The following is a 15,025-nucleotide window of genomic DNA, read 5'->3' as shown; positions in this document are numbered from 1 at the left end:
GAGAACTGATACTCTTTTCTGTTTTTTTCAGCGGAATCAATCTCGAAAATATTCCGGAGAGCAACATTTCTTTTAAAATGCCAGGAATCCCTTCTCCAGATGATCAACTGCTTCATAATTTAACGCGAAATCTTATCAACGGGTTCCTTGCCCTTATTTGCATCTTAGGCCTGGTGGGAAATGGAAGGACAATTTACCTCCTGGCCTTTTCCATTAAGAGGAATCCTTTCACCACTTTCATCCTGAACCTCTCAGTCGCTGATTTTGGGGTCCTCACATCCCTCATTATGGCAGCTATATTTGTGGCGGTGTCAACTCTGGGTAAAAGAAATGTCCAAACCTTCTTCTTCTTGTCTTTTGAGCTCTTTTCCTTCACCTATTCTGCTAGCCAGTTTCTGTTGACGGCCATCAGCCTGGACAGGTGTGTGGCTGTCCTTTTCCCTCTTTGGCATCGCTGCCATCGTCCCCCAAATCTGTCCACTCTTGTTTGTAGCTTCATCTGGATCCTCTCCTTCCTGCTCTCTGCAGTGCACTTTATTCTGTCCCAGACAAACAGCTTTGGAAGTTCACATTTTCTTTTCCAGCTGATTGTGAATGGTTTACTTTGCACACCTCTCATGGTTGGGTCATCTGTGACCCTCTGGATTCATGTGAGGTCTAAATCTCAACGCAATCAAAGGAAACTTCTCATCACCATCTTGCTGGCTCTCCTCTTCTTCCTCCTTTTCTCTCTCCCAATGTATGCCTTATATATCATTTACTATGTACGTTTCCATTATCCTTTCCTCTTGACCATTGGGATAGGATCTGCCGCTCTCAACAGCAGCATCAACCCACTCCTTTATTTCTTAGTGGGGAGGAAGAAGAGGGGAAAGGATCAGCCCAGAGCATCTCTGAAGGTGGCTTTGCAAAGGGTCTTCAAGGATGAACAGGAGAACTCAGAAAGGCAGCAAACTAGGAAGGGAGAATTTTTGTGAAGTCTTACTGTCTCTGCACATTCATGTTTTAAAAAGATAAATAATATGTGCATTCAATAAAATGCACATATATTGAACAAAGTAGCTAATGCCAAACAATATAAAAAGGAAACATTGCTGTCTTCATAATTTCCAAAGGGAAGATATCTATGAAGAAAATGTCTGACTTCATAAAATTTCTTACTTCATAACATGAAATTGTATGTCTGACTTCATATAAATTCTCTTTTTAATATCATAACATAAAATTGTATGTCTGACTTCATATACATTCTTTTTTAATAACATAACATAATATTTAAAAAGTGGTCCCTATTTTTCTACTTGCATTTTTTACTTCTTTCGAACTGCTAGGTTGACAGAAGCTGGGACAAGTAACGGGACCTCACTCCGTTATTTGGGGCATGGGATTCGAACCACCGAACTGCTGACATTTCTGATCAACAAGCTCAGCGTCTTAGCCACTGAGCCACCGCGTCCCCTCTGCCTTAATTATGTGTTCCTTTTTCCATTTTTTTGTACTTATTTTTTTCTTCTTTCAGTTGGTCAGAGTGTTCTTTGTGTAACCATGCTGGGTTTTTTTTCTTCGTTTTCTTTAGTGGTATTGATAAAAATGTCTGATTTATCTCCACCCTCGATGTGCTTTATTGAGCTTTAGTATGCCAGGCAACAAACCCCATATTTTGGAACAACAACATTAACCACAGATCTTGCTGTATCTAAAACAATCTTAAAAGAGTTTACATCCAACCACTAAAGCAGTGTTGATGGCTTTAATCTCAGTTGTCTCAATTCATTGAATATCCTAAGTCATTTGTATACAAAACATAGTAACTTTCTGGTTTAGGGTAATGTTGCTAAACTGAGCTGCAGAAAAGGCAGAGAATGAGTCAATTGTAGTGTTGACAGTAAAACTTGTTTATTTGTGAAGGAAGTGTCAAGTGGGGCCCAAATGATCTCTGTGAACCCCTGGAACACGTTTCAAATTTTCCAACCATGTTACAAAACCTGACTAGCCAATTCCCTTCTATTGATTGAGGTACTGATTTTTGGATTGCACTCTGGAATGAAACATCAGGATAGCTTTTTAGTGTTTTATTTCTGAAAAAGAAAGTCTTCGAAATGTGCCCCCCCTTTTTTTTTCTTTGCTTTTCTGCCTCATGCTAAGGGAATAAATGGGGAACTCACCAAATTTGCAGATGACACCAAGCTGGCAGGAATAGCCAACACTCCAGAAGACAGGCTTAAGATACAGAAGGATATTGACAAACTTGAACATTGGGCTCTATCTTACAAATTGAAATTCAATGGTGAAAAGAGTAAGGTTCTACATTTAGGCAAGAAAAACAAAATGCACAGCTACATTATAGGTGGTACCATGTTCAATAGTAGTAACTGTGAGAGGGATCTTGGAGTTCTAGTGGACAACCATTTAAATAGGAGCCAGCAGTGTGCAGCAGCTGCCAAAAAAGCCAACACAGTTCTAGGCTGCATAAACAGAGGGATAGAATCAAGATCACGTGAAGTGTTAATACCACTTTATAACGCCTTGGTAAGGCTACACTTGGAATACTGCATTCAGTTTTGGTCACCACGATGTAGAAAAGATGTGGAGACTCTGGAAAGAGTGAAGAGATGAGCAACAAAGATGGTTAGGGGACTGGAGACTAAAACATATGAAGAACGGTTGCAGGAACTGGGTATGTCTAGTTTAATGAAAAGAAGGAGTAGCTGAGACATGATAGCAGTGTTCCAATATCTTTGTGGGCTTGCCACAAAGAAGAGGGAGTGAAACTATTCTCCAAGGCACCTGAGGGTAGAACAAGAAGCAATGGGTGGAAACTAATCAAGGAGAGAAGCAACTTAGAACTGATAAGAAACTTACTGACAGTAACAACAATGAATCAGTGGAACAGCTTGCCTCCAGAAGTTGTGAATGCCCCAACACTGGAAGTCTTTAAGAAGATGTTGGATAGCCATTTGTCTGATATGGTATAGGGTTTACTGCCTAGGCATGGGGTTGGACTAGAGGACCTCCAAGGCCCCTTCCAATTCTGCTATTGTATAAGAATATTTATTTATTTATTTGTTCATTGATTCATTTATTGACTAATGAATGAATGTATTCTTGTTCTGCCTTGAGATGAATGAATTAATTAATTAATTCATCTGAAGGCAGAACAAGAAGCAATGGATGGAAACTAATTAAGTAGTGGACCAAACTAGAATTAAGGAGAAACGTCCTGACAGTTAGAGCAATGACTCAGTGGAATGGATTGCCTTAAGAAATTGAGGGTTCATCATTGGAGGTTTCTAAGAAGCGATTGGACAACCATTTGTCTGGCATGGTAAAGGATATCCTGCTTGAGCAGGGGGTTGGACTAGAAGACCTCCAAAGTTCTTTGCAACTTCATTCATTCATTCATTCATTCCGAGTCCCTCTGGGGAGAGGGGGCGGTCTATAAATTTAATAAAATTAAATTAAATAAATTAAATTCATTCATTCATTCATGTCTTCCCATGGTGGTGCTTTTCATCCTTAATGTTGGAGATGATGGAAAGATGCTCTTCCATTATGTTTATTTTTGGTTCCATGAAAATGTCCTGAACTGCCCATTTTTCCTAGGCTGAGGAAGCCTAATCAGAAGAGCTTCTCCTGACTTGCTTTGGGATTGAATTGGACTGTGAGCAAACAGAGTCAGAAGATTCCTTGAAGGTGATTCTACAGGGGGAGTCAGGCCTTTTCTCCCACTAAACAAGTGAATGGATGGTCTCTGTGTTCCAATCATGACAAGTTCACCAAAATTCTCTTTCCTTTGGACAAAACCGGACAAAAATGCTGGAATACTTTTTTCTTCTCCAGATTAAATGAGAAATGTTTGGAAGGAAATACAGAAACATTTTGACTTTGCAAAGTTGTATTTGCTTTTTAAAAATATGCACTAACCGCAACATTTGCAAACACGACAAAATGGGCCAGATGGTGGACGCTTGCATTGATTCTTGGATTCATTTGGGTAGCAAGGAAGTTGCTACCATAAAATAATTACTTCTTTAATGGGCCTGGATTCCAGGAATTTGACATCCAGATTAGGTTGCTTCCCTGTCAGATAGCTTTTGGTTGTTCCATGTTTCAAGATAATATTGTGGTTTCAAGCACTTCCTTCATACTGTGTGCGATAACATATAATGTTGCAAAATTCTGAGAAGAACGCTGTGTAAGTTCTTTTTTTCTTCCTTTTCTTTTTTTGAGAAACTTTGCAGCTTGGTCAAGCTCCATTCTCCTTCTCAACGGCACTTACATCAAGTGAAGGCTAAGAGGATTCATTGAAAAAGACACCTCATGCTTAGATTCTGACAGAGACCAGCTGTTCCCATCTGGAGATCCGTCACCAGGTATGTCTACAGTAAAGGCAGAGTTTCTTTTGTGGTAATGGCTATTTGCAAAATACTCCTTTTTGAGTTTAAGATAAGACTAGGGGACTATTAGTATGAGATCAGCTAATTCCACAGGATCCTTTGGCCAATAATAGAACTCAACTTTTTTTTTTCTCAGGATAGTGTGACAGCAATGTTCCCATCCTTGATTTTTTGACTGGTGTGTGTCTGGCTTTGGTTGAATATCTTTTATCTGAGAACTTTTTCTTCATGGGAGAAAGACAAAGAGGAATCGCTCAAGATCTGGGCACAAAAACCCAAGAAAATCCTGGAAACAGATAAGAATTGATCTGGTCCCTAAACTGCAAGCCAGTAAGGGCAACTTGTTTATTTACTATAAGTAATCAATTCAACCCCTTGGGGGACTCACAAATAGTTCTAGAGGCAGAAATTGTGAGCATTCAAGGAGCATCCTGTCTACTGCAGGAATCTCCCTTGACAGAAGTGCTAAAAAAAAAAGAGTAAAAAAAATGATGCTGTTAGAATAGAATAATAGAATAGACTAATAATTTTATTATCACTTTGAATATACGCTAATCAGCATACATTAAAATGAAATTTCATTGTATACAGCTCTCAAAGGATTACCATCTTCAATACACACTACATAAATATAACTAAACAAACAAATAAATAAATAAATACAAAATTATGTATGTACCCACATATATTATATAACACATAGAAACAACACAGTCTAGTTCAGATGTATACATGCAGATGGTGAGAAAAACAAATCTTGTTCATTTACTAAATGGATGGCATAGAGAACAAAGCTGTTACAGTAGTCTTGCTAAAAATACTTCAAAATCTCCTCCCAAAGGGGAGCAACAAAAACAGACAATAAAATTGGCATGTGGGGTCTCTAACGATGCTTTCAGCTCTAAGCACATAGCACTTTGAAGCAGCATCCTGAATAATGGGAATGAACTTCCTATAATCTTCTCGGCTATCCTTACCACTCTCTTTATGGGCTTTCTATTTGAGACATAGCAGCCACCAAACAAAACAGGGATGCAGTTAACCTTTTTCAAAGTACTTTTATGTCAAATCCATTCTGAATTGTTGCAGGCATTGTTCATTTGAAATAGGTAGTCCTTGATGTACAACCATAGGTGAGCTGGGAATTAGAGTCTTGCTGTAGGTCATGATGTGAAGTCACCCAATTTTAGTACCTATTTTGTGACGGTTGTTAAACAAATGCTGTGGTGATCGGAATTTTGACTAATGGTCATAAGTACCTTTTTAAAAGTCTATAACAGCGATGGCGAACCTTTTTTGGCTCGCGTGCCACAAGTGGGGGGAGCGCGGGGGGGTATGTGCGGGCATGCCGCACCCATAATGCAACACATGACCCCCCCAGTGCGCATGCGCGCACAATGCACAACACCCTCCATTTTTACATGCTTTTTTTGCCCTCCCCAGGCTCCAGAGGCTTTATAGGAGCCTGGGGAGGGCGAAAAGAGCCTCCCCCGCCCCCCGGAGGCCCTCCGGAGGCTTCAGGGATCGTCCGGAGGCTTCCCTGAAGCCTTTGGAACGCTTAAAACGACCCTCCGAGCAAACCGGAAGTGACTTCTGGTTTACTTGGAGGGTGGTTTTAAGTGCTCCGAAGGCGTCAGGGAAGCCTCCGGACAGTCCCTGAAGCCTCCGGGGGGGCAGGGGAGGCTCTTTTCGCCCTCCCCAGGCTCCTATAAAGCCTCTGGAACCTGGGGAAGGCGAAAAATCGCTTTTAAAAAGGTGAACTCAGATGGTCAGGGCGCGCATGCGCGCTGGCCAGCTGACAGGCCAGCGCCTCGCATGCCCTGACAAATGGCTCCGTGTGCCGCTTGTGGCACGCGTGCCATAGGTTCGCCATCACTGGTCTATAGTAACTTTGAACCGTCACTAAGCAACTGTTTATAATTTGAGAACTATCTGAATTTTCAAACTTATACAATGAAAAAAATCCCTACTAAGCTTATGAAGGTTTACTTCAAAGGCTCTTATGAGGCCAAAGAATTTGTCTTGATCCTCAGGTTGAGACAACAGCAAAACCTTTACAATATACAATACAATATACAATACAACAAACTCATGTATGCTTTCTACTTCTAATCATGCTATGAATATACAGTAAATATCAATAAATAAGAATAGAGCTGGAAGGGTCTTTGGAGGTCTTCTAGTCCAACCCCCAGCTTGACCAGGAGATTCTATACCATTTTAGACAAGTGACTCTTCAGTCTCTTCTTAAAAATCTACAATGTGGCAAGCTGTTCCATTGGTTAATTTTCCTCACTGTGAGGAGTCTCTCCATAATGCCAGGTTGCTTCTCTCCTTGATTAGTTTCCCTTCATTGCTTTTTCTCCTGACCTCTGGTGCTTTGGAAAATAAGTTGACCCCCCTCTTCTTTCTGGCATCCTCTCAAACATTGGAAGACTGCTATCATGTCCCCAGTAGTCCTTCTGTTCTCTTGACTATCATACCCAAATCCTGCAACCATTCTTCACAGGTTTTAGTTTCCAGGCCTTTAATCACCTTAGTTGCTCTTCTCTGCACTCTTTCCAAAGTCTTAACATTTTTTGTGTTATGTGGTAACCAAAACTGGATGCAGTATTCCAGGTGTGGCCTTATTAAGGATTTATAAAGCAGCACTAATACTTCACATAATTTTGATTCTATGCCACTCCTGATACAATCAAGAATTGTATTAGCTTTTTTTATTATTCCTGCACACTGCTGGCTCCTATGTAAGTGGTCATTCATTAGGACTCCAAGGCCCTTCCCACAGTTACTGTTTTTGAGCCAGGTTTATGGGGTTCCTTTTAAAATTACATGATGTTTCTTTCAAAAATAAATTTTTCTTTGATTTTATTATTATATATCCCAATTACCCAGGTGGACCTGGAATCAGTGGAATGACTTCCAAGTTATAGGAATGCCAATAATATCTTACTTACATTTAAACTTTGCATAGTTCCACCAATGCTGATTAAAACGAGGAACTATATAGCTTTGATTTAATTCTCAGATCTGCTTAAACCTCAGATAAAGCCTCTATTGCTGTTTTCTGAAACTCAATCCTTTTCTGGCTGGTAAGATTCTACTAACATATCTGGTTCAGCCCAATAATAACTTCCCATTTTTATCCATATTTCTTTTTTTAAAAAAACGTGGATTTTATTAAACATTGTTAAAATGAACAGAAACTAATACAGAAAAGAGGGGGAGAGAGGCAGAGAGAAAAAAAGAAGAAAATAGAAAAGTGCAGAAAGAATGCAAAGAAATGGAAACAAAAGCTTGCAATTTCCTCTGTGGCAAATGCAATTATGTTTACAAAATTATCTCTTACTCTGTGTCCCAAAGGTGCTTTTTCAGGAGGCACAAGTTGCATTTTTCAGACTGCTAGATTAGCAGAAGCTGGGACAAGTAATGGAAGCTCACTCAGTTACGTGACGCTAGGGATTCAAACCACCGATCTGCTGACTTTTCTAATTGACAATTTCAGCATCTTAGCCACTGAGCAACCACATCCCTTAAATCTTATAGAATGGGAGGATTATCTTGAGAGACAGAAGGAAGAGCCACAGACTAATCAACCATTATGCAAAAGATATCTCAACCCACCAAAGGAAAAGGGGAGTGGGAAACGTCTCAGCAGGACTCTCACTAATTTTTTTCCCTTTCCTCTGTTTTAAAGAATTTTATTGGTTTTTAAAATTTATGGGAAAAGGGTATGTGGATATAAAAAAAAAAATTTGGCAGCTTCATCGTGCTAGAGGTAGGAATCTCTCCAATTCTCACAACTTTTAGAGAAAGAAAGAAAAAAAAAGATAAAAGATAAGCAGAAACAGCATCTTATTATACATTGTATCAACCATGTGTTCAATCATCTCTTTTGCCACTTTCTAATATATCAACAATTACAATAATATTCCAGATATATTTAGTTTTGTGACCTGAGTCTTTCCATTATTGTTCCTTCCCCCCTGTCCCCAGGTGGAGCCGCAGCCCCCCCTCCTTCATGTCTTGTGTATTGTCGCTTTTTTCACTACCTCTTATATTTCCATCCTCTAGGAGGGCACTATGTTTTTTAATGAAGGCCTCTGCCTCTACAACTGTGTTAATTCTAATTCTGTTTCCCTCCCAGAAGATCAGCATTCCTTCTGGCAATAACCATCTAAACCAAATTCCTTTATTATATGATTTCTTTGATAAGGAGGAATACGTCCTCCTCTTATCTCTTATTTTTTTCGGAATTTGCTTAAGAATGGCAATTCTTTACCTTTATATTTTAGTGGTCCCCTCCTTCGAGCCCCTAGAATCTCATAGCTCGTGGTCTTCCTAAGAAATTAACATGTACTTCCCTTGGAAGATTATGTGTTCTGGCATATGCTGAATTAATCCTATAAACCAGATCCATATCCCACCACAACTGTTCTTTATCTCTTTTAATATATTCTGCTAAAATTGTACTCATAATATCCTTAAGATCTTCATCTTCTGTCTCCGGTAGATTCTGGAATCTGAGAAAGAAGGACATTCTTTCAAGTTCTATCTTTGCCATAAAATTTTCCAATTCTATATTTCCTTTCTGGACTGCCTTAACCTCCTCCCCCAGCCCAACCGCGCATTCCTCCAGCCCACCAATTCTCTGTCTATTTTCTGTTATTTGTTGCTGCACACTTTTAAGCTCTTCTCTAAAATCTGCCACCTCCTTTTTCAATTAATTTTTTTAAATAAGTGTAAAGTAGGGAAGACAATCTTGAAATATTTTGTTACAGTAATCTTACAATAAAGCTTGTATTAATATTCATAGTTTAGGATTCTTGTTTGGAATATCTTACTGGTCTTAATCTTGCTGATGAGTGACAAGACATCAATCTTTGGGAACAATGGCAAACTCATCAAGCAGTGAGAACCCTTTAAATATCTGATCAAGTTCTACTATTGCTATTAATTGTTAGCTGCTAACTTTTTAAAGATTTTCACTCAGTTTTTTAAAAATTCATTTTTTGTAATTGTAGCTAATTCCTTTAAATGTGTTTGGTCTTGGGCAGTAAATAAACGTTGATTGCTTGATTGAAAGGGAAACATGTTTTAACCTGTTTTGTGTGGACAGCAGACCCACAGTGACAGTTCCTCAAGAACACAATTCCTTTAAGATGTTTTGACAAGATGAACAGACAAGTTTCTTTTCTTTTAATAATATTTCCCCTTAAATTGCAGTGTCCTGGATTGTCCTCCCTCACCACAGATTTGAAGTCTTCTATGCATATTTTACCAATGGAGTTTCCATTTAATTTAACAGAAGGTAGGAACAGCATAAATTATATCATCTTCCTTTCCAGGAAGGATACTACTGTTGAAGACAACCCCAAGTGTTTATAATATTCAAAAGTTTATTCCAAAATTTAAACTCTAGCACCTGTACATGAATTCCTGTTGTCCACCATCTCCTGGTGTTGGGAGGTGGGTGCTGGCATTTGGAAAATATTCAATAGGTGCATTTACATAATGGCTCCTGAGGAGATTTTTCATAAAGTAAGTCTTATGGAGAATGTACGAGTACTAACACGCCAAAACCTGTGATTTCCTGTATGCAACACCATCTCAGAATTGCCCTTTGAAGGGACACAAGGGCTGAAGTCAACATATCCCTCTGAGGCTGCATCAACAGAGGGATAGAATCAAGATCACCTGAAGTGTTAATACCACTTTATAATGCCTTGGTAAGGCCACACTTGGAATGCTGCATTCAGTTTTGGTCGCCACAATGTAGAAAAGATGTGCAGACTCTAGAAAAAGTGCAGAGAAGAGCAACAAAGATGATTAGGGGACTGGAGGCTAAAACATATGAAGAACGGTTGCAGGAACTGGGGGTGTCTAGTTTAATAGAAAGAAGGACTGGGGGAGACATGATAGCAATGTTCCAATATCTCAGGGGTTGCCACAAAGAAGAGGGAGTCAAACTATTTTCCAAGACACCTGTGGGCAGAACAAGAAGCAATGAGTGGAAACTAATCAAGGAGAGAAGCAACTTAGAACTGAGGAGAAAGTTCCTGACAGTTAGAACAATTAATCAGTAGAACAGCTTGCCTCCAGAAGTTGTGAATGTCCCAACACTGGAAGTTTTTAAGAAGATGTTGGATAGTCATTTGTCTGAAGTGGTGTAAGAGTTCCTGCCTGAGCAGGGTGTTGGACTAGAAGACCTCCAAGGTCCCTTCCAACTCTGCTATTGTATTGTATATGATTGGAGACCCAAATGCATTTCTGAAGATGAAGGAAGGGTGGGAAGAAAAGTTTCCTTTTTAAAATGTGTGTGTTTGTGTGTGTGTGTGTCTATGTATGTATGTATATGTATATGTATGTATTTGTATGTGTATGCATACACACACAGAGATGCATGCATACATACATACATACATACATACATACATACATACATACTTAATTACAGGTGGGAGGCAGTTGGATGGGCCTATCACGTGTACAATGGCCAACTTGATTAATGATGTATAAAGGTAGATATCTCTTCAATGGTAGTTTTTACACTCTGATGATGTTAGCAGAGGCTAATGAAAGCTAAGTGGGTAATATATTTTAAGTTTTGGACATCACAATTTTTGTCTCTTCTTTTATAACTACACCTGGAACTCGTATTTTTAGGATAATTTGCAATATGTATGTATGTGTGCATGTATGTATGTATATATGTATGTATACATACACTTAGATTAAATCCTTCTGCAGCAGATGGCTTAGAGAGTCCCATAGAGACTGATTATTGACCTATTACCATTACAAAGAGCCACAAACAGAAACACATATACTTAAATATGGAAAAGTTTCTAAAGCACATTAGTATTTTTGCTGCCGGATGTTACTGATCATAATCATGACTTACTGTAATTTCTTCCTCTCTAAAGGCTATCTCCATGGCAACGATAACGTCATTGTTGGTATTGGATATGAGTATGACAAAATGTAAGTATAATATAGTTCAAAATATTTTCTTTGCAGAATGCAGCCTTCCAATTGTTTCATAACATTTGTGAATGTCCAAGAGAATCAGTGAGGATTTTTTTGATTCAGTGCAGGAGTCAGACAAGGGACAAAACTCCCTGAGAGAAGCTCATTCCCAATTGAGAATTACTAGAAAAACCTCCATTGACAGCAAGTGTAAACTTGGCAGAGTGTTAAAAACCAAATTTTCTGACTTCCAGCAGAAACAATGGAGTGGAACTCAGATTAATAAATAGGAACTCCAAAGTTGAAAATGTTATTGACCTAGACTTAGTTATGTATATTCTGAACGGGGGTGGGTTCCCGCCAGTTCTAATCTTTTCTATAGAAGAGGTTCCACAAATCTACTGATTGGCTGGCTCACCAATCGCCCCACCCAGGTCTAAGAGTCCTATCTAAACCATAAAGTCTTAAAGCTGTCAAGTTTGAACACCTATATACATATATAGCTATTATATTTTAAACTCCCCCCCCCCACCTTATTTTTGACTGAAATGTGGACCTGGTTACAATTTCCAGCTATTGTCATCATAATATTGTATAGTTATACATCATTACATGCCTCAAATTTCTGGTTCTGTCTTTATAATCTCAATAATTTTCCATTATAAGTATATTTCAAGTTCTCCCTCCATTTTTCTATATCTTTACTTAGCTTACATTTAATTGTCTTTAAATTACAATCCTTGCTGTTCAATGCTTCTTACAATTTATATCTGCTATATAAAATAACAAGCAATACGCACCTCACTTTTGTTCAGCTTCTTAAAAGGTCTATATGTGTCAATTTTTCATATATATTAAGCTATATTTAATTATCTTTCCATTATCATATTCAATCAATTAGAAACTCTTCTTCCTTCTCCACACACTGCTGCATCTTTTGACATATCCTCTGTCTCCCTGTCTTCTCTTCCTCTTTTCTCTTATCGCTCCTTTCTTTCTTATCTTTCTTCTCTAATCCTATCCTGTTTTCTTTGTTGGGACATAGCCCCCCCCCCTTTCAGTTTTCCCTGTGCCACTGTCAAACTCAGTGAAATCTTTTGTCTGCTTTTTATTTTCCATTGTTTCTACCATTTCATTACCCTTCCCTCATTCCCTGCCTCTCCTCAATTTCTAACTTCAAAATTCTATTTAAACTTAATCTTAATGATTTATGCATATTTTTATAATTTCATCCATTTTTTTCAAATTCCCACCTTTTCATAATGTCCAGTTCATAAATTACAGTTAGTTACACAGTTAATTGTAGTTTAGGTTCCACAGTTTCTTCTTATATTCCAATTCAGCTAAAATGGAGAGGAAAAAGGGGGGAGATAACTTAATCACTTCGTTTTCTTTGTTCTTCCCTCTGGCAAATGGCTCCATATTCCTTCAACTGGATGATTTCCAGCAATACAGCTTGATATTTTTAAATCCAGTTTTAGATAGAATTATGAACAGAGATAATAATGCTTTTTCTTGATTTTTTTTCTTGTTACCTTCCACCTCTCATTGATTAGAGTTGCTTAAGATATGTATAAATTAGAACAAACTCAAACAAAGAAAGTCTCCTTGGTATATTTTTAGCTTCCGTTTCCCCCCTCCTTTTTTTCCTTTGTTAAGTTCCCAATTGTCAATTAATCTCTTTTAAAGATACAATATTTTCAAATCCAAATTCAAAGTTTGTATTTCAATGGGTTAATCAAGTCTCCGTTTTTTCATTTCTGTCTCCAAGTTGTTTAAAACAGACAGTTCTCTTTGTGCTTAACAATTTAAACCAGATTTTCCCCCTTTCTTTCTTTTCTTACTGCCAAAATCCCAGTCTATCTGTCAATATTATTTCTATTCACAAGATTCTTTGCCTTTTCCAAATTCTGATTTGTGTCAGTTGGTTATTTAAATCTTCTTACCAGGTTTCCACATTCCTTTCATACACTGATCCTGCTCAGATGCTTAGTCCAGAAGCTCCAGCTTGATAGCAGCCATGCTGCCTTCCCCAACGCTGATTCAGAGAGCTAATCTTCGACCTACAAGGAACCTGTTGCATTGATTAGAGTTAACAAGTTCTGATTTATACTAGAAGACCTTTATCAGTTATACATTGAGGACTAATGGATAGTACTAGTACATTCCTTTTGATGTATATTTGCCATTGTCAGCCTATATTAATACTTGGTATTCTCTCCAAAGAATGAAAGATGCAAATATTAATAGTTTGTCTCCCTCCACATTAGTTTTCTTTTCCTGTTTTTTGGGTTGTCCTTTGCTTGTTCAGATGTCCAATAACTCTAGCCTGCCCCGTGGTGAATTTCAATTTCTTTTACTACTGCTTCTGGGGGCGTGGCTTGGTGGGTGTAACAGGGGAAGGATACTGCAAAATCCCCATTTCCTCCCCACTCCTGGGGGGTATTTGCCAGTTCTCTAAACTACTAAAAATTTCCACTACCGATTCTCCAGAACCTGCCAGAACATGCTGAATTTCACCCCTGGTCTGCCCTCAGCCAGAATGTCTATTCCAGGGAATTGGTAGGGATTTTATTGAAATGCATCTTGAAGATTTGGGGGTGAAAAGCTTGGATCTGTATTGAGTACAGCAATTCTCCAGCCTCATAAAAAGCATTGATTTTAGGGCTATAATTTCCATCAAATGGCAAAAAAAAAAAAAAAAAAACCACATGCGTGTTGATATGCATAAGTGAAAAATAAATGTATGTGCATGTATGTGTGTGTGTGTTTGTGTCTGTGTGTGTACTTGTATGTGAGAACTGATACTCTTTTCTGTTTTTTTTTTAAGGCGAATCCCTTTCGAAAGTATTTCGGAGAGCAACATTTCTTTGTATATTATCGAAAGCATGGGAAATGCTCCAAATACTTCTAAAATACCAGGAATCCCTTCTCCAGATGATCAACTGCTTCATAATTTAATGCGAAATCTTATCAATGGGTTCCTTGCCCTTATTGGCATCTTAGGCCTGGTGGGAAATGGAAGGACAATTTACCTCCTGGCCTTTTCCATTAAGAGGAATCCTTTCACCACTTTCATCCTGAACCTCTCTGTCGCTGATTTTGGGGTCCTCACATCCCTCATTATGGCAGCTATATTTGTGGCAGTGTCAACTCTGGGTAAAAGAAATGTCCAAACATCAATCTTTGGGAAGAATGGCAAACTCATCAAGCAGTGAGAACCCTTTAAATATCCGATCAAGTTCTACTCTTGCCATTTATTGTTACATGCTAACTTTTAAAAGATTTTCATTCAGTTTTTAAAAATTCATTTTTCGTAACTGTTGCTAGTTCCTTTGAATGTGTTTGGTCTTGGGCAGTAAATAAATGTTGATTGCTTGATTGAAAGGGAAACATGTTTTAACCTGTTTTGTGTGGACAGCAGACCCACAGTGACAGTTCCTCAAGAACACAATTCCTTTAAGATGTTTTGACAAGATGAACAGACAAGTTTGTTTTCTTTTAATAATATTTCCTCTTAAATTGCAGTGTCCTGGATTGTCCTCCCTCATCACAGGTTTGAAGTCTTCTATGCACATTTTGCCCAATGGAGTTTCCATTTAATTTAACGAAAGGTAGGAACAGCATAAATTATGTCATCTTCCTTTCCAGGAAGGGTA

At 38.4% G+C, this 15,025-nt stretch overlaps 1 protein-coding gene and 1 long non-coding RNA gene across 2 annotated transcripts; both read left to right on the top strand.

Moving 5' to 3' along the window:
* The first annotated feature begins 59 nt into the window (after positions 1-59).
* On the top strand, positions 60-2,098 carry LOC309391845 (proto-oncogene Mas-like). Its single transcript, XM_081952638.1, has one exon. The coding sequence runs from the start codon at positions 78-80 to the stop codon at positions 975-977; it is 900 nt and encodes a 299-aa protein (XP_081808764.1). The 5' UTR covers positions 60-77; the 3' UTR covers positions 978-2,098.
* A 2,074-nt stretch (positions 2,099-4,172) lies between these two features.
* Positions 4,173-14,519, top strand: LOC309391048. The gene is made up of 4 exons (XR_014175217.1): positions 4,173-4,373; positions 9,624-9,708; positions 11,324-11,381; positions 14,197-14,519. It is a non-coding gene; the product is annotated as an uncharacterized lncRNA (long non-coding RNA).
* The last annotated feature ends 506 nt before the right edge of the window (positions 14,520-15,025 follow it).

The sequence above is a fragment of the Natrix helvetica genome (genome assembly GCF_964273705.1).
Source record: "Natrix helvetica genome assembly, chromosome: 4".
In the NCBI taxonomy this organism is placed as follows: domain Eukaryota; kingdom Metazoa; phylum Chordata; class Lepidosauria; order Squamata; family Natricidae; genus Natrix; species Natrix helvetica.
Note: the sequence above shows the minus strand (reverse complement) of the source record. Positions and strands in the feature narration are given on the sequence as shown.